The sequence below is a fragment of the Phlebotomus papatasi genome, chromosome 2, assembly GCF_024763615.1.
Source record: "Phlebotomus papatasi isolate M1 chromosome 2, Ppap_2.1, whole genome shotgun sequence".
Lineage (NCBI taxonomy): Eukaryota > Metazoa > Arthropoda > Insecta > Diptera > Psychodidae > Phlebotomus > Phlebotomus papatasi.
Genome location: NC_077223.1, coordinates 92996734 through 93020717, shown reverse-complemented (window position 1 = coordinate 93020717; position 23984 = coordinate 92996734). Strand labels below are relative to the sequence as shown.

General features: G+C 35.0%; 3 protein-coding genes across 10 annotated transcripts; 1 reads left to right on the top strand and 2 right to left on the bottom strand.

Moving 5' to 3' along the window:
- Positions 1–154: 154 nt before the first annotated feature.
- On the bottom strand, positions 155–7279 carry LOC129802442 (uncharacterized). Its single transcript, XM_055848249.1, has 5 exons — positions 7022–7279; positions 6474–6948; positions 6143–6354; positions 1244–1409; positions 155–1084 (listed from the first exon to the last, which is right to left on the bottom strand). The coding sequence occupies exons 2-5, from the start codon at positions 6859–6861 to the stop codon at positions 411–413; spliced, it is 1440 nt and encodes a 479-aa protein (XP_055704224.1). The 5' UTR covers positions 6862–6948; positions 7022–7279; the 3' UTR covers positions 155–410.
- A 385-nt stretch (positions 7280–7664) lies between these two features.
- On the top strand, positions 7665–12689 carry LOC129802435 (zinc finger protein 600-like). Its single transcript, XM_055848239.1, has 4 exons — positions 7665–7992; positions 8060–8169; positions 8237–10128; positions 12309–12689. The coding sequence occupies exons 1-4, from the start codon at positions 7841–7843 to the stop codon at positions 12405–12407; spliced, it is 2253 nt and encodes a 750-aa protein (XP_055704214.1). The 5' UTR covers positions 7665–7840; the 3' UTR covers positions 12408–12689.
- On the bottom strand, positions 12422–23193 carry LOC129802426 (voltage-dependent calcium channel subunit alpha-2/delta-3). Of its 8 annotated transcripts, XM_055848217.1 has the most exons (18): positions 22835–23183; positions 22683–22764; positions 22502–22606; positions 22135–22432; positions 21096–22069; positions 18613–18696; positions 18357–18413; positions 17521–17601; positions 17282–17461; positions 17144–17215; positions 16734–17082; positions 15062–15112; positions 14867–14947; positions 14699–14786; positions 14508–14546; positions 14199–14309; positions 13624–14140; positions 12422–13560 (listed from the first exon to the last, which is right to left on the bottom strand). In XM_055848217.1, the coding sequence occupies exons 1-18, from the start codon at positions 22933–22935 to the stop codon at positions 12955–12957; spliced, it is 3876 nt and encodes a 1291-aa protein (XP_055704192.1). In that variant the 5' UTR covers positions 22936–23183; the 3' UTR covers positions 12422–12954. The 8 variants fall into 8 exon arrangements, with proteins under 8 accessions (XP_055704192.1, XP_055704193.1, XP_055704194.1 ...); XM_055848218.1 differs by lacking the exon at positions 14867–14947; XM_055848219.1 differs by lacking the exons at positions 14508–14546; positions 14867–14947.
- Between the last annotated feature and the right edge of the window lie 791 nt (positions 23194–23984).

Sequence of the window (23984 nt, the reverse complement as noted above, 5' to 3'; positions counted from 1 at the left end):
AGAAATTCACATTATTCGAAGGCATGAACGTTCGAAGGGAGAGTACTTTCCCCTACAAATCTAACAGGGATCATTCCTGCCATTAAAGGGATGAAAAGTGGTTCAGCCAAATCAATAGTGATGTTCGATGATTCTTTGCAGAAAGCAAAACATCTTCTAAAAATGTATTTATTTGAATGAAATGTGTACAATTTTATAAATTCCTTTTAAATTATCACTTCCATTAGCTAATTCATTGGAATGTACATTGTGACATTTTATCGCAGTTTAGGCCATTTATTGCAAAATCTCTTCCGTTTTTTTTTTAACAAAGAAGATTATGATAAAAAGTGGTAATAAATTTAAATAATAAAATTGATTCGTTCAACAATTGTCATCCTCCTGGAGGGTATCCTGCGCACGAAGAAAAATCACAAGGCGATTGCAATTTTTTTCTTGGTGAACCATCTCTTCTTGCTCTTCTCCTTGCCATTGGAAGCTGTGGATCCGGTGGAAATGGCATCATCATCGACGCTACTTCCACTCTCACTAGTCTTCTTGCTGCTTGGCGTGAGTAGTTTCTTGTACCATTTGCCTTTCTTGCTGGCACTTGCACTGGACGGACTGACTAGGGTGTCATTGAGAGACCTAGGGGACGAATTGCTATCTTTGCCAGATTCTGGTGATGCTTGGGTGCTCAATTCCCACATTGATACCGTTCTCAGCTTCTGTGGTGGTGGCATGATCTTCCTCTGTGGTTCTGGACTGTAGGACTTCTTGAGCACAATGATGGGCTTGGTAGAATTGTAAATAGGATGTGTGGGTGTTTCAGAATCTGCCAGAGTCTTATCATTGCACTTTGCACTAGTCAATGCCGGAACCTTGGGTGTCTGTGGTGAGTCAACTTCGGTAATTGTGATACGTGGATTGGCGGGAAGTGAAGCTAGTGATTCTGCCGGTGTATTCTGAATTGATTGCTTTAGTTTGTCCCAGAAATTGTACAATTTTCCAGATCTCTGATAATTGAGTACAAAGTAGAAACTGAGATTCGGTGGCAGAATACAATTTTCATACAAACACGGAATAATCATTCGACGACGTTTTTCTGCATTAAAAAAAACAGCACGATCGAGAAAGAAAAAAAATCATAAATGATAATTCTACCTCTCTTATCAATATAGCGTCATTTTGTGCTCTAAGATAAAACTGAACACCAATGGGAGAAGCAACAGAAATACCAAGCATAATATCGTCACAAACTTACCAATACCAAAGGCTTGAGCCATATTCACGAAGAATGTATTGGCAGCACTTTGAAGAAAGGCACGGGTAACAATTAAGATCAATTTACTGCATCTTTCAGATATCAACCGACAAATGGCCTCGTGCTCCAAGTGTCCAGCTTTCAAGTCCCTGCTCTTTTCGCAAAGCTGAAAAGAAGCAGCACAAAGTTTGCTTTAAAAAACTTTACCCTTTATGAGTAATTTCTTTACACAATACAACAATTTTACAATAAATTCCATTCGAGCCGTAAAAAAAATATACGAAAGATAATCAATTACGACAGTAGTATTTCTGGCTAGATATTCTGTTTGCAATTTAGTGGAACATTATCAAAATTGTTATCATTAGAGATAAAGTACATGGAAGAAAATGTTAATTTGCTTCCAGTATCGATATCTCAAAATAGGAAGATCCGTCATCATCAGCTGATATTCTTTGCTTTTAATATCTTTCATGATAAAATTCTTCAACTATAGACCTCAAAGTTTATTCCATTAAACTATCAAACCAATTAAATTAAGAATGTCTCGTATTTCGCGACAGTCCATCATCAATCACTTTTGGGATTAATGCCTTTGAGAGCAAAGGAACTTATCTTGCTATCAGATAGGAAAATTATGAAAAAAAAATAATCAGGGACGAGCAGACATATTTGAGATATGTATGATGCCAGAATATTGAACTTGTTGAGGGTGCGGCTCTTTTGACAGTCGTTAATCCAGGCAGTGGGCCAAGCTCACCTGCTGGATGTAAAGTTTCAATTTTTGTCCGGAAGATAGTTTTATAACAAGTTGAGGTATTTAAGGAATAAATAAAGCAATTTGACACTTTTTTAGTTGATTAACAGTTAATCTTTCGTCCGGATTCAACTAAACCTAATTTTATCCAAATCTCTTTTAAGCTATCTACGAACAAGTCTGTCTAAAAGTACTGTGTAAAAGTAAAAGCTTATCAAGTTATCATCTTAAGAAGGAGAAGGAAACAACCACGCTTGCTTAAATTTTTAATATAGAGTTTTATATGTAATATTTATAGTACTCAAATATATATATTTTTTTTCAAAAAAAAATATTACAAAATGATAGACCAATGAGTAGTTTACTAGAGCTAAGTGTCGCAATACACTTTAATTGGCGGGAAATCTACAGCTAGTATTTCGTCAGTTGGATCAGCAATTGTCGTAACTTCCTCATCACAACTTCAGCACCTCATTAACAATATGGAAATAAACATACTATACAAGAACTGCTGATGAGGTAATGAAGAAGTTACGACAATTGTTTTTTTTATTCTCTTCTCCACCCACAGGTTCTCAGCTCCATGAGCTGATTTCGAACCGTGACACTGCCAAGTTATAGGTTCTAACATACATACATAAGGACAAAACCAACAGAGTGCATGCCTCGCATACTTTCGGCGTTCTTAGACTGAATAGAAATCAATTTACAAAAGCTCAGATAGAATCCAAGGCCCTGCACCGACCGACCCCGCCGGACCATATGCTTCGGGAACAGTCCGGCCACCAGATACCCCGTCCAGTCATTGGAAGCTCGTGCTTCATACTTTGGAGATAAAGAACTCGGCTACTCCGAGAGAAACCCTCTCAACACAAGTCTACAAGCCGGACGACCTAGTCGAAACTCAAGGTATCCCGCGGCTCACATAAAGAAAGCCCCGCCGCACATGGAAACTCGGTATACACCCGGTACTGAGCCTCGGAACTATCCTACAACATAATGTCATTTTCTCTAATAAAATTTGATAACGCTCTTATAATTTTGCCATTGTGACATTCAAAGGCAATAGTCAAAACATCCCTAAGGCCGGCTTCAGACTGGAGGTTTAACCTTGTTCCCGAAGGTCTCAAAAATCTTAAGAATAAGCAATTTTATTGATTTTTCAAAATCCAATGAATCATTTATCCTTAATATTCAATCCTAAACAACAATTTCCTAAGAAATCATGCGTAATGAGGAATTAGAGGAGTTAAGCCAGATAGCTAAGCCTTAGATCTGAAGCCCGTATAACACTAGTAAGTCCATTACAACACTGGCTCAACCGCGACCGATCTGATAACACTTGGGGATAAATGAAAATAACATGATCTACATTCATATACAGAGAATCACAAGAATCACAGAGTCGGGTAACACTAACATTAATTCTGTACAAATGCGCATTTACTTTGGTATGATTGCTAGTACGACAATTGTTGATCCACCTGACAATTTCTTTCCTGAAAAAAAGTAACTAAAAAGTAGTATTAAGGGTTAGCCACCCAACGGTGGTGGAACTGAGCTAGGTTTTTTAGGACAATCTGTCCTTCGGTTAGCGCCGAAATCTGTTGATCAAATTCTATGAATCAAACACATAATTTTACCAGAGGTTTCGACACCTATCGTATCTTCTTCAGTGGTTCTTAGTTGGTCTTTTATTTAGGATTATTGTCACTAATTCCTCTACTTTCTTATAAATCAGTCTTTTGAATTTAGTTAGGAACGATTTTTTCTTCCTTTTTTACACAGCGAACGAACTGGTAAAGAAATAGAAGAAAGAAGAAAATTCGCTCCTAACTAAATTCAAAAACTGATGCATAAAAAGTAGAGGAATAAGTGGCAAAAATCCTAAAGGAAATACCTACCAAGAACCACTGAAGAAGATACGATATGTATTGGAAGCTCTGTTGAAATTATGTGTTTGATACATGGGATTTGATCAAAAAGACCGGAAAGACAGATTGTCCTAAAATCGCTAACTCGAAAAATTTTTAATCTTCATGAATGTATTTCACATTTAAATTAAGAAAACCTGAATAAAATCGTGAAATAAAACTTTTTTGGTATTTAAAAACATGGATTTTTGAGACAACATTTTGATTTTAGCATGCTAAAAGTTAGAAAAATTAGTTTACAACAATTCTTTTAATTCAAATAGAAGAGCATCTAATATTGCAGACAATAAGCCTTCATTCGAATTGGTCAAAAACTGTTTTCTTAATCTTTCCCGCCAATTTGGAGAAATTGTAAAAATTAGAAGTGGAGAAAATTCGATTCAAAGTTGTGGATATTCAATCGAATATTTGCGAATTTGCACGGCGTTCCTTTGCATTCATTACTGTTGATTTTTTTGATTACTTTTTTAAATTTTTTTTGAAATTTTTATGGAATATTCTTATATAGTTTATCTATAAGGAATAAAAATATAGACCTCTTCTGACCTTGTAATTAGGGGAACCCCTTTAAGGGGTTACATCCATTTGATTTTTTTTCGTTGACTTTTATAGTTTTGTGCTTAAATGATATAGATATATGTTAAGATTGATATAAGACATGATATATTTTTGAAAAGAACGTTCAAGTGCCCAAAACGACGATTTTTTAAAGTACGCTGAATGACAACATTGCCAAATTTTTACAGAAAATTGTTTGTAACCACAGCAAAACTCAAGTAAATTTTATCAAACTGACTTGGAATTTTCTGGGTAGTTCCTTAGATAGATTCTCCAGAGACGTACAAATGATTATTAAGATTGATAGTTACGTGTTTTATAAACAAAAAGTCTATATTTTAGACCAAAATGCGTTTTAAAGTTGCTGCGAAAGTTGAAAAAATCAATTATATATATTTTAATAATCGTGTGTACTTCTATGGAGAATATATTCAAGTAACTACCTTCAAATTTTCAAGGTAATCGGATAAATAAAATTATTCGAGCGCTAGCCGCGGAGAGCCTTAAATGAAAATCTACTCTCAGACCGTGCAGTTCTGCACAGTCAAATTGTAATTTGTATTCAAAATTGAAATAAAGAGTATTGCTGTGGTCCTCAAGTTATATGTAATCACATCTGAAAAATTTATATTGATTGGTTCATTAGCCGAGTCACAAAAAATCATTGATTGTAAACGGTCAGCTAGATATAACCCCTTAAGCATTAAGAATATGAATTCGAATAATGAAAATAAGGTTGAATAAACTATAAAAATAAGTAAGATTTTTAGAATAACAAACACTCGGTTTTGCTTCTCACTTAGGAGTTATCCATTTGCGAAATATCACAATAATAAATTTACAAATGCGTTTTGATTTTTTTCGACGGTTGCGTCTGCAGTTGGTGTATCTGTATTTTATCGATTTTCGAATTTTAATTGTTAAATTTTAATTAATAAAAATTAGATATTAAGCATATCGTCGTTTGAATCAACTGTTGTCGTATCTGTATATATTCGATTTTTGGATTTTTTCAAAACAATTAAACTTATTAAATTAAATATATAGAATAAATAAATAAATACTTTATCACTGTTTTTCTTATCTTTGTATTTTTAGGTTTTTGTTTTAATTAATTAAAGTTTTTTTTTATAAAATCTTTTTTGCTAGAAAATATTTGCCGTCACATATAATATTTTAATCGCTTTTCATGTTTTAATTTTTTCTTTACTGTTTTATTCTTGTAGATGTACAAACTTTCAAGATTTCTCTTCCTCTCTCTTGGACTATTAGCAATAAAATTCAATTATTCGCGATTCTTTTTTTTTTGACTCATAAAACTAAGGATTAGATTTATCACTTTGGATTCCTTATCGTAAAAAGTAGCAACGTACGTAAGATTATTTGGATATTATTAAAACTTTTATTTCAAAATCAAAGTTCAGTTTAGGGTTAATAAAATAATTATATCAAACAAGAATTTATCAGTCCTCTATCATTATTTCAGGAAGAATATTTTCTTTTTCGTAATTGTGAAATACTAAGACTGACTGATACCAGCAAAATCTAAATTGAATCCTCAGTTAAACCCTCGAGATAAGGATATTTTTGGCGTAGACCACCAACAAAGTATTTCGGGGAGAGAGTGATAAAGAGAAACTTTGTACTCACCTTAAAACCACTGTCCTCAAGTCGTTCAATTAATTCTGTGGCATATTCAATATCCTCGTCAGCAAAGAGGACAAATGCATCATATTTCTGCGGAAGTCCTGGTGCATCATCATTGGTGAGAATATTAATGTCATCATCCAAATCGGTGTCATTCTTTTCTGGCAATTCCACAAACATTGGTTTGGCACTCAAAAATATTTCCGCATCCTCCACTGAAGTAGTAAGAGGAGAGAGGATTATTGGTTTATTGTCACGAGAATTGCGATAGCTGGGTGGGTATTAGGCGGTATTTGGCTGAACGAGTGATAAGAGGGGCGCTTTCTACACTTACGGAATGACTGATTGGTGTCGTCTATAACGTCCCATCGATCAATGATGCCCAGAATTCGCTGTAATTCTGCCAGGCTGATCACTTCGCCCACTTGTTTGCCCAGCATCTCCAGAAGTTTCACTGTGGCACTTCGCTGTGTGGCCAGAAAGGCCGTGTGTTGATTGCGGAAACCTAAAAAATCGGCTAGACCGCGCCAATCACGTTGGTGACCCTCCTCGGAGGGTAAATACTTTATTGGGTCCAGCAGGAGTGCCAAGTGATCTCGCGTTCTAGTACGAAGGGCTGTGACTGGCACATCGAATAAATTTATCCGGGTATGTGCGTTGCTCACAAAATTCTCCCGGACAATCCGACCATCGCTCACGGGCACCAGCGATGTATTCACCATCGTGCAACTTCGCCAAGCACTCACTCAATACTAATCGACTGACGGTTTTGCAAAAATAATCAGCACAACTTGACCGTTATCATACAGCTGAAAGATATGAAGGTGTATCACGCAACAAAGCCAAAACACAGCCCTTATCAGTGAATTATCTAGAATTTACCTAATAGGTCACAGCCACAAAAACTTCAGTGCGCAACAGGTTTCACAAACATTATACCCGTGATTTTTGGTTAATGCACGTACGGCCAAGCATGTGGGTATATCACAAAAAGATTAATTGTCAATGGATAAAATTTGAGAGTCACGAACTTAAATTGAAATTAAAATTGGCAGGAAAAATTGGTGTACAAACAAGAGAAAAAATCATGCAGGCGAAGGTGAACAAGAAAAACACAAAATATGTCAGTTTTGCTTTGTATATATTCCGATAGAGGCGCTTATAACATAAAGTACGATACACACGAGTCGAGTTAAAACAAAATACAAACAAGTCGCATTCAAGCAATTTGTTTGAAGGAAGAGAGATGCATTTGCACTTGGTTCTTGCAAGTTTTTGCAAAGAATACCTTCTCTGTCGAGAATTTTAGTCCTTTTTCAAAATCTCTCAACATTATCAGTGAAAATTGAAAGTAATACCAGTGTTTATAGTGTATAGTTGTAAAAAAAGATCATTTTTGGTCATTCGAGCCGTAAAATAGAATCAAAAGGAGCTGTGGGGTGTCCATATTGGATATTGGATGTTCAAATAGTTATTCCACTACGAAAGGATACATTTATTTAATTTTATTATTCTTTTATAATTTTAGGGAATTGTAGAGCATGATACTTAAAACAGATGTTCTGTTGTATTTTGAAGACATTCAGGCAGTATGTACTGAGCTTAAAGAGCTCAGGGGACGAGAAATTGACACTCAAAAAGTCAAAATAAGTGTTTTGATGGTGCTCTCTCTCCCAAGAACTTTGCAATACAAAAATAAGAATGAGTACTAAGAATCCTAAGGATAAACCTGAGATTATACATGTGGATATCCCACCAGAGTTTATCTTGTGCAATGTGGAATATGAAGATTGTGATGATAACAGCACAGAAAAAGCGAAAAATAAGAAAAACGCATCACAAAAGCCTCCAAAGTATAATTTTAAAATCAATTTATAATTTTATTGCTTAATAATTGCAAATATTGTTGATTTTTTGTAGGAAGGCAAAGTCCAAGAAGGTATCAGCACCAAAATCATTTCCTTGCTCAACTTGTGGGATGATTTTTACTCAGCAGAAACACCTGAAGCGTCATGAATTAATACACACAGGTAAAAGGATTGTAATATTAAGTTCCTTCTTAATTTTTTATGTTTTTCTAAAATGTTTTATTGATAGGGGAAAGACCTTTTGCTTGTGATATATGCAGCAAAACTTTCAATAGGAAAGACACCTTGATGAATCACAAAAGGTCGCATGATGGACAAAAGATTAAAGTGGAGTCAGGTGTACAGCAGAGACAATTGCATGAATTTGAATGTCCTTCATGTGGAGAGATATTCAAGGATAAGGAACAGCTTCGTTTCCACAGAACCATACATGCTAAATCGCATGAAATCAACACTTGTACAATATGCAAGAAAGTCTGCGAAACGACTGATGAATTGAGAGATCACTATTTTACTCATACTGCAGATGTTCAGGAGGAGCAGGAGGAGACGAAGAGAGCAAAGGTATTCGACTGTCAACACTGCTACAAGAGTTTTCTCAGTCCTGAATTACTGCGAGAACATCTGCAGAGTCATGGTGTTATGCCTCTTGCTGTTGATGAGATTTTGCATAAATGCAATTTGTGTGGGAAGACATTTAGTCAAGTGTCTTCCCTGCGGCAGCACGAAGGAACCCATAGGAAGGATTTTCCCTGCAGTTTTTGCGAAAAATGCTTCAATCGTAGAGATAAACTTGCTAAACACATGAAAATGCATAAAGATGCTAAGCCTTTTGCTTGTACAAAGTGTGGGAAGAGTTATGACGATCAGTTCAAACTGGACCATCATATGCGTGTTCACTTTGGGACGACTGATCATGTCTGTCTTATTTGCAATAAGCACTTCCAGGCAGCTAAGAATCTGAAGCGTCACATGATCTTGCATACAGGTGAGAAGCCATATCAGTGCGATCACTGCGGATCAACCTTTCCGCGTAGGGACAAATTGACAGCGCATCTGAAAGCCCATGCTGGTCGTGGAGAGATCGTTTTGGACAAAGATACTCCAAAAAAGACCCAAAAGGCAGTACTTCCAGATACATTCCATCAGAGCTCAAGCACCGAAACTAAGAAATTGGATTCCAATGAACCACCCAGGGAAGTAGTTAAAGGGGTCTCCTCCATAATGCCCCCAGATTCACCTTACATGTCAGAGGATGATGAACCAGAAGATATTCAGATGATTGAGGAGTCTGAGGCGGAAGAACCAAATGAAGATTCCATCTATGACTGCGTCTATTGCTACAAAAGCTTCCTGTTACTCGATCTACTGCGGGATCATATGGAAGAAGCCCACGATATAGAGATGAGTGCCAAGGATCTGTTGGAACAATTTCGCTTCACCTGCTCACTATGCAAAAATGAATTTAGCAATCAGCAAACATTCAGTCACCACATGAAGACCCATACTAAGCAGAAAACATTCAATTGCACAATCTGTGCTATGAGCTTTGATCGATACTTCCAGTTGGTCAGTCATTCGAAAGTTCATCAATCTCAGAAAGCTTTTCCCTGTCAATTGTGTGGTAGAAGTTTCGATGATGCTGTACGTTTGGAGAACCATACAAAAGTCCATACGAACCAGAAGGACTTCAAGTGTACAATTTGCGAAGTTGGCTTTCAATCAATGAAAAATCTCAGACGTCATATCCAGACAATCCATTCAACGGACAAGCCCTACACCTGTTCAGAAGAAGGATGCAATATGTCATTTGGTCGAAAAGACAAATACGTTCTCCATCAGCGATACCATGAACGGATGAGAAATATAAAGTGTCGGAAATGCGATAAAATACTTGGGAGCCAGGATGAACTACAGGAGCATATGGTTGAGCATATAAACTTTACAAAGTGTGACCACTGTGATGAGACTTTTGTGAAACGGAAGGATATGCTGCAGCATAAGAGACTACGCCATACACCGGATTTGTTTGCTTGTTCAGGATGTGGGAAAAATTTCCAGAAACAGAGATACCTCAAGAAACATCTGAAGAAGTCGTGTCACAAAAAACTCGAGAAAAAGGTAAATTACGAAATTTTCAAAATACGAAAATCTACCTTGGGAGCCGTACCTTGATTTTTCTTGCATTAATTTTACATAAAAAGAAAGTGATGCGAAACGAAATTGAAGATAGTTGTAGGGTATCAAAAGATCGCGTCGAAATCGAAACGATTTTGTCTAACAGTCTAACTGATATTTTTCCAAAACTTATATAATTACGGTAATAATGTTTCTAGTTTTAAAACCGTAAAAAAATGAATATTTCGAAGTTTGCATGGCTTCTTTTTTTGTCTGTATTTTTGTTATTTTCTGGTTTTCAATTGAAATGATAAATCATAATTGGATTAGATAGAAAATAGTAAAAAAAAAACAGTAAATTGAGAAATGCTGATATGACAAGTGTCGTTTCAAACGACATACACTTACTCCCAGCATTATGCACCTGTCGGGATTATGCACATACAAATATGCGTGTTTCCCTAACATTAATGTTTTTTAATTAATGTAAATTAATTAATTACATTAATGTAAAAAAAAACAGTAAATTGAGAAATGCTGATACGACAAGTGTCGTTTCAAACGACATACACTTACTTAATATACTTACATTAATGTTAGGGAAACACGCATATTTGTATGTGCATAATCCCGTCAGGTGCATAATGCTGGGAGTAAGTGTATGTCGTTTGAAACGACACTTGTCATATCAGCATTTCTCAATTTACTGTTTTTTTTTTATTGTTTTCCAATTGTAAGTCAATTATTTAAAACTAAACCTACCGACCGTTTTTGGTCGTTTTTCGATTAAATAACAAACCGCGGTAGAGTAGGATACTCAACAAATTTGTCTTGAAAAAGAGCAAAATATGAAATTTTAAACACTGAAAAATATATTACAGTAGAGCCTCGCTATAGCCCATATTTGGTTCCAGATTTGACACTTGGATCACACGTCATTTTTTAAAATTATCAACGACTTTTAGTATTGAAATTGCTCGACGGCTTCCACTTTCTTTGCGATTGTGGTACTTGTCCTCGCTCTCTTCATTATGGATCACAATTATCACAACTACTCTACTATTATCTACTACTATAAACATAACCTAACTTAAAATTGGTCTTTCGAAATCAACTGTCGATAAATTGTGGACTATACAGTGATGGCCTATAACAGGGTTCTGCTGTATATACATATTTTAAGAAATTCATAAAGTTTGACAGTGGCATTGTACCGCTTAATGTGTTAATTTTAAACCGGTCAATTTGACCGGGCCTTGGTAGGTTTAGTGTTAAATCATATTTAAAATACGCCTTAAAGTATACTATTTTGTAACGCGGGAAACTTGAAAACAGTATGCTTATTTTTCAGAATAAAACTTTAATTTCTTTTATTAAGATAAAATTTTTGAATATTTTTACGATTTATTGAAGAACTCTAGACAAAAAGTAGTGTTTGTATGCAAATTTTCTCGATGCATAATTCGTTTATGCACGTTTTTTCCGGTCCCAAAAATGTGCATAATTCTGAGCCTCCATTGACTGGGAGTTCCGGCTTGAGAAAAAACGGATTGAAAGAAATTGATATAAGATGCCTACTATTGCAATACTATTGCAATACTAATGTCTTGCATACACCACGGAGTTTTCATAACTTATCCCAAAGATATCTCCTGCAAATATGCAATTCAGGCGCTCAGAGCAAAAAAACTCTAAGTCGTATGCATTTCCCTATTAAAATAGCGTTTTTTGCTCTGAGCTCCTCAATTTACTATATCATTGGAGTTAATTCGTGAGCTTTTTTTCGGTCCCGGAAAATTCTTTCAAAGCGAAACTCCCTGTATAACAGCAAGCCCAAGAAGCAAAATAGCTGTCTTATAGAACCAAGTATTAGACACGTCTTTTATTGCACTTTTAAAAGACTTAAAGTGAGAATTTTATATTGAAATTCCTATAGAAGCTCTTGAGATCCTTAATAGTGCACCGCTTTACTTCAGTTATGGGACCAAGAGCGTTATAAGCAAATAAAAAGATTTTTGGTTCTATAATGCCTTACTTAGGGAATTCTACAAGACTATATTTAGAAAAAATTGTTTCTTGGGAGTGTAGATAGTTCATAAAAATATATGAAATCACTATTGTTATGCTCACAAGGTAGAATCTTAGATTTTTTTTAAATTTTAATTCCAATCTGTTTTATTCAGAATGGTCCAGAGAAGAGTCACACTGTAACCAGAAGTAATAGCGCAATTGTTAAGGAAGAACCTGTAGAGGACGACGATACAGATGATTCATTAGAATAGATAATGTAGAAAAATTCTGTAACATGACATAATCTTTTATTCATGTGATCTTTCAGTTTAGTGAGTTTTGAAAAAAAGAACAAAAAAAGATCGTACAATTCTTTGTTTCATTTTTGGTAAATTTTAATTAATTTTTAATTATATACTGTGAATTTTTATTGAACTGTATTTATACAATATTTATTTTACACAGACATTTTTTTTTGGGTTTTCTCATGAAAATGACAAAGATGTTTGAATTTATATAATATATAAGAAAGCTCTAAATGTTTATGCATAAAATGGATTTCTGTTTCTTTTTTTTCTATTTGCAAAGGATCTTTGCTGGAGATGTTGTAGCCCAAATTTACGAGAATGTCATTCGTCCCTATTTATGAATTTTTTTTTCTCTCCTCTCAAATACGAATCATTTATCACAGTTGTACAAGAATTTTCGGATTTACTTTTACGTGTTGCTGAATGAATTTAAGTTTAAACTAGAAGGCGCCTTGTGTGTTGGACAAAATTCTTCGAGTTTTCTTTCTACTACAAGCCACTAGTTCAACGGTTAGTGGAGTGACAGGATTTTTGCAACGACGAGAAACAGGAGACTTAGTGAGACACTAATGCGTGTTGATTGGCCACAGAGTTCAATGGTGCTCTCTTTGTCATGGGTATTGATACAGCTTGATGGTCTCTTGCGCGGGAGATCATTGAAGCGAATCTTGTGGCAGGCTAGAGAGGAATTGTAGTTGAACTCCATCGGAAGATTCGTTAGGATGATTTCGGGATCACTTATTGGGCATAATGTGTCCACAACGAGGAGAATGAGGTTACTATAGGAAATGGGTGTGACGACAAAAGGACGCTCACATCCGCTGGCCGGTTTCTTAAACACCGTCTTCTCCTTCTCCATGTTGAGTTGATACAGCGTAATGATCTGATCACAAGGTTGTGGTCGGGTCTTGTTGATCAGTACACGACGATCAAATTCTGGTCGTTTGGTAGTGGGCACATTGTAGTATGGTTCCGTGGGTTCGGGATAAAACATGTCATCCATGGCATATGTATACCCGACATAGTTAGCATCAACGGGAAGAAATAAAATCTCGGCCATGAAGAATATGATAATGCGTCCGAAAACTTGAAGAAACTTCAAGATAAACCTAAGTGGCTAAAATAAATAGAAAATTCCGTTAAAAAAAATCTTCGATTCTTTGTAAAAAATACGACTTACTGTTTGTAGTATTCCCGCAACATTGGTTGATTCTTTCAGAGCAAAGCATACGGATTGGTAATCATAAATCATTGCTTGCTTGTAAATATTCTCATCAACCAGACGTTGCATAATTGATCCCTTGACCTCTCCAAAAAATCTTCCAGTATCCGCAATGTCAGGACTCACAATGATGTAGCCATTGTTGTCGAGGATGTAGCAATTGATACCATCGGAAGCGCAAGTTTTTGAGCAACTGGCATCACCACAATTTGCTGTGATGTTGCGAAAGAGCGTCTTGAGAGCCGAATGTTGAAATTGGAAACCGACAACCGCTGCTGGTGCTGATTTTCCACCGTCCGTATGGAAAATTGCATGACTTGCGGTTACTAATACATCTTTTGTGTTTTCAATTGTTTCTGCAGCATCAAACGGTACAGAATATGTAAAGCTTGTTGGTTCAACAAAATGTTGTTCAACAGCTCGTTTGTACCAAATTTCATCAACAGCTTTCTTGTTATTCTCACTAAAGCTTTGACTGAAAGACATAAAGATTTAATCAATGTATCAAGCTGAATAGATTTTCTCGCCCTTACTCTGATCGTATTTCCTCAACGGAATTACTGTAGAACTCTTGCCATCGCGTCAAACCACTGTGAGTAGCCATAAAAGCTACGGTTATGCCGAAACGTTGTTTAAACTCATTCCTGAACGATACAAAAAAAACAGGGACATTTATTTAAAATGCTGCTGGAAAACGGGTAGTGTATATCTTAATTTTAGTATATGTTGTAGAGAGCAGCGGTCCCACATAAACTCTCCAACTCAGAGTTACTTGCAACATGTTATTATTTTACCTTTCCATCGCTATGATTGTAAAACCGTAAAGACTCATTATCAATTACCTTGGCAAAAGTCCCATTAGTACAGCAATGGGACTTGGACTATTCCACAATGAGTGCAATTTATTTAATTTCAGACGTATTAAATGAAAATGTGCATAGAATTGTGCATTTAGTGGAAAAACTACAATTTTTTTAGTGCATTTGACAACGGTCCTATATCATCTTTGAATTCTTAAAAATGTCCAACTCACCCCTTATCATCCTTGAGATTATGAGTTGCATTCCACCAACTTGTGACTTTAGCATCATAAACGAGTGATTGCATCAAATTTCGGTCACCTGCAAATAAAAATTCATTGTTACTTTCTTAGAAATAAAAAATAAAAAAGGATTTATAATTGATAATTTTAGTAAATTACAATAATTAATGTCATGAACGGACACCTGTTGTGTCATGTGCAATTCCTCAGCTAACTGTGCATAGAATTGTGCAAGAATATCTTGAATTGTGATGCAAATATTTTGTTAAGTGCATGTAAAATAAGGTGAGAAATATTTATATAGAGTGCATTAAGAGACTCTTAATAGAGAACTGCTGCGATTCAATTACTCACAGTAGTATTGATCCTTTTCTGATTTTGACGCTGAACGTCCTGAACTGTTAGCTGTGGAGTTGCAAGTGAGAACTTCATCACAACGTACAATATTTTATTGAGAGAAATGCAATGATTGCATTATTGATAAATCAATATTAAAAGTTTGTCAAATGTCGTATGACATTTAAAGTACTAAAGTGCTTTATTTAAAATATCGCTTATTCGTATTTACAGGGGCACCAATCGATATTAAGCGATCCCGAGAATTTGGTTTGAAATTGATGGCAGCCCCAATTTCAAAAGTCAAAATCCCTAATGGTCACAATCCTAAATCTGCGGATTAATTTCTCAAGGAATAGAAAAGCTCCTTTTACCTTCAACAAGTATCTGGGCAATCGCGGGAGTAGCTATGATACTCTTACCAATTCGGTATTTCGGTTTTCGGAATTTCGGCTTTCGGTATTTTAACTCTTTCGGGATTATGGATTTCCGGTATTTCGGCCCATTCCAGATTTCGGCCAATTTAGGATTATGACTTTTGGGGTTTTGGCCCTTTCGGGATTTTAGCTTTCGGGATTTCAGGGGTTTCGGCTTTTTGTATTTAAGTTCTTTCGGTATTTAGGTCCATTCGGAATTTCGGACGTTTCGGGATTTTGGCTCTTTTGGGATTTTGGCCCCTTCGGAATTTCGGCTTTTTATATTTAAGTTCATTCGGAATTTTGACAATTCGGTATTTAGGTGCATTCGGGATTTCGGACAATTTGGGATTTTGGTTCTTTTGCGATTTTTGCCCTTTCGGGATTTTGGCTTTTAGTGTTTTATCCTTTTCGGGATTTCGAATAATTCAAAATTATGGCATTCTGGATTACGGCCCATTTCTGTAATTCGACCAATTCGGAATTTTGGCGTTAGGTGTTTTGGCTTTCGGGATTTTGGCCCTTTCGGGATTTTAGTGTTCGGGATTTCAGAGGTTTTGGCTTTTTGTATTTAAGTTCTTTCGGTATTTAGTCCCATTCGGAATTTCGAAAAATTCGGGATTTTGACCCTATGATTTTCCGTGCTCTTTTGGGATTTTGACCCTTTCGGGATTTTGGCGTTCGGAATTTCGGCTTTCGGGATTTTGGCTTATAGTATTTTATCCCTTTCGGGATTTTGACTCATTCGGAATTTTAACTATTCGGTATTTCGACCAATTCAGAATTCGGGTTTCGAAATTTTGGTTTTTGGTATTTTAGTCCCTTTGGGATTTTTGGGGATTTGACTATTCAGTATTTAAGCCAATTCGGGATTTCGGTCAATTTCGGATTTCGGCCAATTCTGGATTTTCCCTTTTGGGATATGGGCGTCCAGGTCATGGATTTCTAGATTTTGGCTTTCAGAATTTCGACCGGGACTGTAAGGTATCTCAAACTATTGATTATTTTATCAAGTTTAAAATCGGAATAATTTTGGCCACACCTCTTTTACAGATTAATTTGTGTACTCCCAATTTAAAATATTTAAGAAGACAGTGACAATGGAGTACACTATCGGCTCTCCGTATAATTACTCATTAAAACGTTTATACAAATTTTCAGGGATATTAATTTAAATGAGATCGTAAACCGTTTTTGCAAACTCTTGACAAACTTTGGAATTTTTCATTTTCTAAATAAAATTAGAGATAGTTTGATGACCCTTGGAAACTTACAGGATTTGAAGCTAACAGCATGCTCAGGGGGCGGAGGCGTTCTATTTGTAGGCCATTTCCACCCTGGCTTACTCATATTCTTCAGCACATCCTTCAACTCATTCTCCGGACTGCCGTAGGTATGGTGCTTGCTTTTGCAATAAATCCAGTCCGGATGAATGCTCCAATGATTGCCATTGAAGAAATCAGTCAAATTGTGCCCTTGCGCCAATAACCGGTGAATTTCATCCTCTGTTCGAGGTTGAATTCGGTTGACACCGTAACTTTCTGGATACGTCACCACAAGTGTAAAGGGAGTTTCTTTCAAGGGTGTCCAGAAGTACAAGCGCTTAAGTCGAGAGACTCGTTTCTGTATATAGATATAAAAAATTAATAAATAATAATATTGATTTAAGGAAATAAATATTTACCATGGTATCCAAATGGTATTTCACAAGCATCCATTTGGATCCATTTGACTGATTTATAATAGAATCTCTCATCTGAAAAACAAAAGTTTTAGATTAAAAATGTGAAATTTTAGATTTTAGTTTTTTAAAAGCCTGTACCTCTATAAGATTTTCATTGAAATCTCTTGGATCTCTATCATCATCCATGAGTTCTACCTCAATCATATCCACTGCGTTGTAGGCTGGTTTGAGGATGTCCTGAAATACTGGTCTCAAATCAGGATGGATGAGCACATATCCATTATTGGTCACAATGAAAGCATAACCGTTGACACCAAGCTTGAATTGTAATCAATTAGTTATCGATTTTATAACTCAGTTAAAGTTTAATGTCTCACCATAAAAGGCATCATTAATCGTTTTATATCCTTTATTGGTACATCTGTGCCAGCGACTCCTAGCAGATTGGCGATTTTTGTCTGGAAATATGTTTAGCATTTTTTATTAAAATATATTTTACCAATTTTACTCTATCTTTAGCGTATTTTTAATAAATTTGAAAAGTTTTCAATTTACGTAACTTTACGCTACCTATAATCTCTAGTAAATTAAAATTTGGACACTTTCGTATCTATTTTAGTTTATTCTATGTCAATAAAAAATAAATCCAATTATAATTTAATTTCCCAAAAATATGTCAAGGTTAAAAAGTAACGATAAAGGTACGAAAACTATGTTTTAGTAAATGTTTATTTTTAGCTACTACCTGGAAGAAAGCGTTTGTTTAGTATGTAAAAATAGATACTAAAGATCTAGTGTAATTACACTAAAAATAAATCACTACTTTGTAAAAAATGTTTTTACCATAAAAATCACTTCTAGTTGGATTAAATTTAAAGTCGCATAAATGGCTAGTCGCTATGAGACTATCTAAGGTAATTCGACTTTGTACACCTCCAATTTTTAACAAGGATGGCAATATGGCGGTTTCACTAATTTAAAAAATATATATATATCTAATTAGTTTGATTGTAATCAAATGTCTGCATAATGTAAAAAGTTGTAATACAGAACAAAATTAAAAACAAAAATTTTATTTTATTTATTGAACAAAAATCAAAATATAATAAACAAAAATACTAAAACCGCCTCTGACTCTCAAAAATTATTAAATTCTTAATTAACAAAAAGGAAAAAGTATTGTTTTTCTTCTGGTAGAAATTTAATAAAATACCTCACGTGTTATCGTGACCCAATATGCCTCGTTAACTAGAATGTCTTCCGTAATATTCTGTAGTGTGAAATTGTGATTTTAATAAAACTTATGGACTTTCACAGATTAGCGCAAAAGTTTACCCGCCCCACAAAAAAAATTACAGATTAGTTATTGAATACCGAATTAATTTCTCAATATTTGAGAAATTCCATGGGATTTTGGCTGAAAATGAAAATTGACCATCTTCTTAGGTTAATTTTTCATTTATACTCACGGCATTTTCTCGTCTATCGAATACTGGCATTGAAACCGTTGTCATGAAGTGATATTTTTCTGTATCTGTTGTTTGATCTTGATTCTGAAAGAGAAAAATATCAATTAATATGAAAGAATCCGATAGAAACTATGGAATTAACAAGTTGTAAAGTACAGCTTTGTAACTGCTTTAGATTGAGTATTTAACTACAAAGACTGAATCGTATTAAGGACATAAAAATACTTTGTAATCTTATACGGGCTTCAGATCTAAGGCCTAGCCATTTGGCTTAACTTGTCTAATTTCTCATCAGTCAAGATTTTTTTTTGAAAATTTTGACTTGATTGGATTATTAAATTTAAATGGCCTATTAGGTTCTAAAAAGCGAAGAAAATTAATTGGTATTTATGATTTCAAGACCTTCAGGAACTAGGCTAACCCTTTAGTCTGAAGACCACGATAGATTCGTTCCTTATGACCTAAACAGACTAAGACTGCTTCTCAAAAATAACCTGTAAAATTTTGTAGTAGAGGATTACGTAAAGGAAAATTTATTCAAAAGATCTCTAGTCGATGATCCTAAACCCCAAGGACCCAAATAGACTCAGGCTGATCCTCGAGAATATTCAGTTTGTAAAATTTGGCATTAAAGGATTAGGTAATGGAAATTTATAAAAAGGAACTCTATCTGGATGTTCCTAAGTCCTAAGTGTATGACAGTTTACGATAAACCTTTACTGACAAATTTACAGGCTAAATCGAGGGTCAGTCTGAGTCTATTTTTGCCCTAAGTGTATAACACTTTGGGATAAATCTTTACAATTACATTTAACAGTATTAGTATTTTCGAGGAACAGTGTCTGAGTCTTTTTGTGCTCTTACAATTGAGATCAGAATTTTTATTAAACGATTCTTTTCGAAAGGGAAAGAATCTTGAAAAATCCGGGGTAATATGTGACAAGCCATAAGTTTTTAAAAATCGATATCTTCCAAGAATAACAGAGAACGACGGTTCAAGTTTTTATAATAGTTGGATTTTATGAACCTTCATAAAAGTACAAAGTTCTAAGAAATTTTAAAGTATTCTAAAATATAAAAAAAAACAATATTTAAGTTTTAAATAATTTTTTTCCAAAATATTCTTGTTGCAGAAAATATCAATTTTGTCTAACTTATTTTTGAAAACTTAGGTTTGCATGCAATAGTCCGTTATCCATTTTAGGATCTTTCAAAGAGTTTTGCCATTGGATTGCATTTTCATTTACGATTTAAATACAAAGAAGATTTAAAATTTTTGCAGTAGCAATTAAAATGAAAGTCTTGGTCTTGTAGATTTGTGTCTGATACGTACGTACAATTTTCACTGTATGAGATGTTTAAGAAAGAAAAAAATACGTACGGTATTGGGTTTCGATTTTATTTATTTTAAAGTAGTTGTTTGAATTTTAAAGTAGGGTAAGGGAATAATTTGGAATCTGACATAAATTGTAATTTTAAGATTTCCTAGCTGCTTTAGATGGGTAAAATAAGAATACGATGAAGAAGTATACTTGAATGTAGGGCTTACACCGTAGATGGGAGTGACTTTGCCTTTCAGAGGTGACTTTGCCCTCGACTGTTCGTAAGCTTTTCATTAATTCTAGAACTCCAAGGATGGTCTTTCCTGATCAAATCTATCATAATCGATCGATGAGGATCATCCTCATTTTCTAGAATTAAAGAAGAGCTTTCGAACAGAAGGGACAAAGTCACTTACATCTACGTAACTTTTTCATGGTACTGTTTTATTTTTTGCCGACTATCTGAAACTGTTAAAAAATCTCAAAATTCTTTAAGTCCGATTCGCCCAGTTCCAAATTACCCTATCGCACCATAGTAAATTTTTAGAAAACGATTTCTACACTGAGAAAAACGGGGGTGTGATTAACTTTTTTTTCTCATAAATTTAACACTTTTTAGGTGTAAACATATATCAACATTTTTTAATGTTAATTTTACACCTTTTTAAGGGTTAAATTAACATGAAAAAGGATAACTTTAACCCATAATACACCTAAAAAGCATAATATTTACACAGATTTCGTATCAATACTGCAGGGTAAAATAAACATTTCCGGAATGTTATTTTAATTTTTTCGGATTTTTCTCAGTGTAGTATCGAATATTACGAATACAAAGTTACAGTAACAGGCATTTACGATGATCAAGGGGTGAAATAATGCTTCTCACATAGTGAACCGTGAGCGGCGATCGGTAAAATAATGCCAATCTGGAACTAAAAACTCGCAAATCGACAATATTTTGCTAAGAAACCGACAGATTGGCACAATTTGGATAGAAATTGTCAGATCGGTATGAGATTAGCAGATCGGTATGATATCGACAGATTGACATGAAATTGGCAGATCGGCACGGTTTTTGGAAGAGATCCAGTGAATCGTGAGCGGCACAGTTATCTACTCCTTGACGATGATCGTCAAAGAGTTTGATTTAAAACTTACCTTTTTCAATTTTAGTTGATATCGACGTTCCTGTTCTTCGGGTAAATGAAAATTTTTGTAGTTCTTCCGTTGGCTCATAAAGCGTTCCTTTTGTTCTTCACGTTCCTTTATCTCCCACTGCCAATCTGTCATCTTTGGATCCACTTCATCGGCATAAACTTGCGTCCAGATGATCGGATGATAGGTCTTGTTGAGCACAAGAGGTCTGGCCATAACGGGTATATAGTTAAGAACTTGTTCCCTCACTTCAGCCATAGTACTTAGATGCACATAGTATCCACGATTTTCACATGCCATCCATTTGATTTCCTTGACATCTGCAACCTCTCGTCCAATGAGGTATGTGAAGATTCGGACTGGTATGTAAGGCCAATTGTAGTACTCGAAAATGTCCTGATACTTATACGGGACTCCATCAGAAATTAGCATAATGGCTTGATTGCAACGGGCACCGACTTTATCATTTCTGTATTCTTCTAGCAGCTCAAAGGCCCTTATTAGGGCAGCTGTTACATTGGCGATCTCTTCTGTCTGAAAATCCTCCATTGCCATTTTCAGTTGACGAATGTTTTCCATATTGGCCTGGACCAGCATATCCCGGAAACATGGTACGATCTCTTCGACACTGATGGCAAATTTGAAGATATTAACAAAGTCATTTGTACCAAGTGTATCGAGAATATTGTTGACCACATGCTTTGCTATATCATTCCGTTGTCCCGTCATTGAGCCAGATATATCCACAAGGATTACAATATCCTTAGGACTATTGGCTGCTTCAATATACCAAGATCTCAAACGACAGTCATACAAATCCACAGGATCTTCTTGCCATTTTGATGCTGGAAATTGTCTCATAAATCCTGTTGAACTACCAAAAAATTGCCATGAAAGCGTTGGATCTTTGTCGTAGTTGTCCCTGAAGATATTATCCAACTTCTCTGACCATTCAATGGCCGAGATCACTTCAACAGCTGCAAATATTGCAATATGTTAAAAGTTACTTAAAAAAAACTTATTTGTTAATCTTAATTCTTACATCGGTCATAGACGTTTGTGGGTACGTGAACAGAACTATGTGTCGTATTAATACGGATGTTGAAGAAATGAGGATCAGGCGTTAAAACAATCTCCTTCGGTTTAATAATTTTTATCGGTTCACCATTTTCATCAAATAATTTCGGTTCCTCGTTTTCATCATCTTCTGTAGAGTCGTCCGTTTTATTAACTTTCACAACTGGTTCAATCATCTCCTTTGCATTGTAATATCGAAATTCAGGATCAGCTTCTTTGTGCTCGTAAGATACAGCCATGTTTTCCGCAGCATCCATAATACGCTATATAACAAATTTTCCACATTTTATTAAGTAGAAAGATCTAAAATAATTTACAACAAGTTTTTATACCTTTACTGCACTAATCCTTGATTCCATCAAATAAAGTATCTCCTTGGACATTTCCTCAGCAATTTTTTGTCCAGACCGTGGAATAACTTGAGCTTGTTTGAAACTCTGCAGAAAAGTTATGTGAATATTTTTATAAACTAGCACATTAACTAAAACTTATAGAGATTGATTGAAAACTCACATCTTGTACTAGTTTTCTCCGTGTTATAAAATCACCAACATGCCAGAGTTCAATACCCAACTTCTCAGCCCATGCGTGAACCCTGATAAGATTTATGGGAAAGTCAATGGTTGACAATTGGGTGAAAAAAAAATGGCAAGAATTTTCCTTACAATCCATATTTGATATTTTCATCAGCTCGTGGTTCTCTCGATGGAATGACTGTACTGGGAATCAGAATGAGGCAACAGAGAAGCACTTTGAATACGCTCATAATGAAGATTTTTTCCACTACTATCTCTCAAAAGTTCCACCCTTTGGTCAGGTCATCACTTATATTTGCACACGGTTTTTCCAACGTTTATCACCATTTTCCTCAATATTTTCACACACAATTCGATAAAAGGTACAATGGTGAAGAGTTTCGTGTTGGAGTTACTTTGCTGTGTGCAATGTATGAATCACTTTTTTTTGGGTTTTTCCTTCAACAACACTGCACTATAAATTTTCTCCCCAGTAGATTGTCACTTCTGGAAAATTCTGACATTTCCAACATTCAACCCCATCCCCAAGAATTTTCCCTGTTGCTGGATTTTCCACGCAAGTGCTAGAATGTTTTTAGAATATGCTCGGTAGTGTTTGAATTCAAAGGGGCCCAACTGCCTTTATACTGTTTCCTCATTTTCTTAATGGAATTACACAAATGAACATTAAAAACTCACATTTGGCTAGAAAAAAAATCAAATCCGACTACTAGGGGAAAGTGCTTTCCCATTGAACGTTCACTGAGAAAAAAAGAGGCTACGATTAACTTTTTTCGTCATAACTTAAACACTTTTCGAGTTTAAAAATATATCAACATTTTTTAATGTTAATTTTACACATTTTGAGGGTAAAATCAATATGAAAAAAGGGTAACTTTAACCCATAATACACCTAAAATTACGTAAAATTAACACGTCAAATTAACATTTTCGGAATGTTATTTCAACTTTTTCGTATTTCTCAAATCAGTGTTCATGCCATATAATGTGATTTTTTTTATATTTCCTAAGAGACTTACACATTTCTATTAAATAGTTGGCTTATCATCAATTGTTGATAATTCCATGATAATTTAGTGAAAATCTCCATGAAAAACAAAAAAAAATCACATTATTTGAAAGCATGAACTTTCGACGGGAGAGCACTTTCCCCTAATCAGTTTAAAACTATAAAAGCTCCGAAATCCGAAATTGTCATACAGATTTCAGTAAGGAGAAATAAAGAGAAATATATTTTACCCAATTTTACCTGCAACTATGTCATTTTTGAAAATTAGAA

Coding starts and splice junctions, on each gene's coding strand:
- LOC129802426 (XM_055848217.1), bottom strand. CDS start 22,935: ATGAGCGTATTCAAAGTGCTTCTCTGTTGCCTCATTCTGATTCCCAGT. Junction 22,765..22,834: donor GAAAATATCAAATATGGATT/GTAAGGAAAATT, acceptor AAATCTTATCAG/GGTTCACGCATGGGCTGAGA. Junction 14,787..14,866: donor CGTTCATGACATTAATTATT/GTAATTTACTAA, acceptor TTTTATTTGCAG/GTGACCGAAATTTGATGCAA.
- LOC129802435 (XM_055848239.1), top strand. CDS start 7,841: ATGAGTACTAAGAATCCTAAGGATAAACCTGAGATTATACATGTGGAT. Junction 7,993..8,059: donor GCATCACAAAAGCCTCCAAA/GTATAATTTTAA, acceptor GATTTTTTGTAG/GAAGGCAAAGTCCAAGAAGG. Junction 8,170..8,236: donor TCATGAATTAATACACACAG/GTAAAAGGATTG, acceptor TTTTATTGATAG/GGGAAAGACCTTTTGCTTGT.
- LOC129802442 (XM_055848249.1), bottom strand. CDS start 6,861: ATGGTGAATACATCGCTGGTGCCCGTGAGCGATGGTCGGATTGTCCGG. Junction 6,355..6,473: donor CGACACCAATCAGTCATTCC/GTAAGTGTAGAA, acceptor TTACTACTTCAG/TGGAGGATGCGGAAATATTT. Junction 1,410..6,142: donor TTGAGGACAGTGGTTTTAAG/GTGAGTACAAAG, acceptor GCTTCTTTTCAG/CTTTGCGAAAAGAGCAGGGA.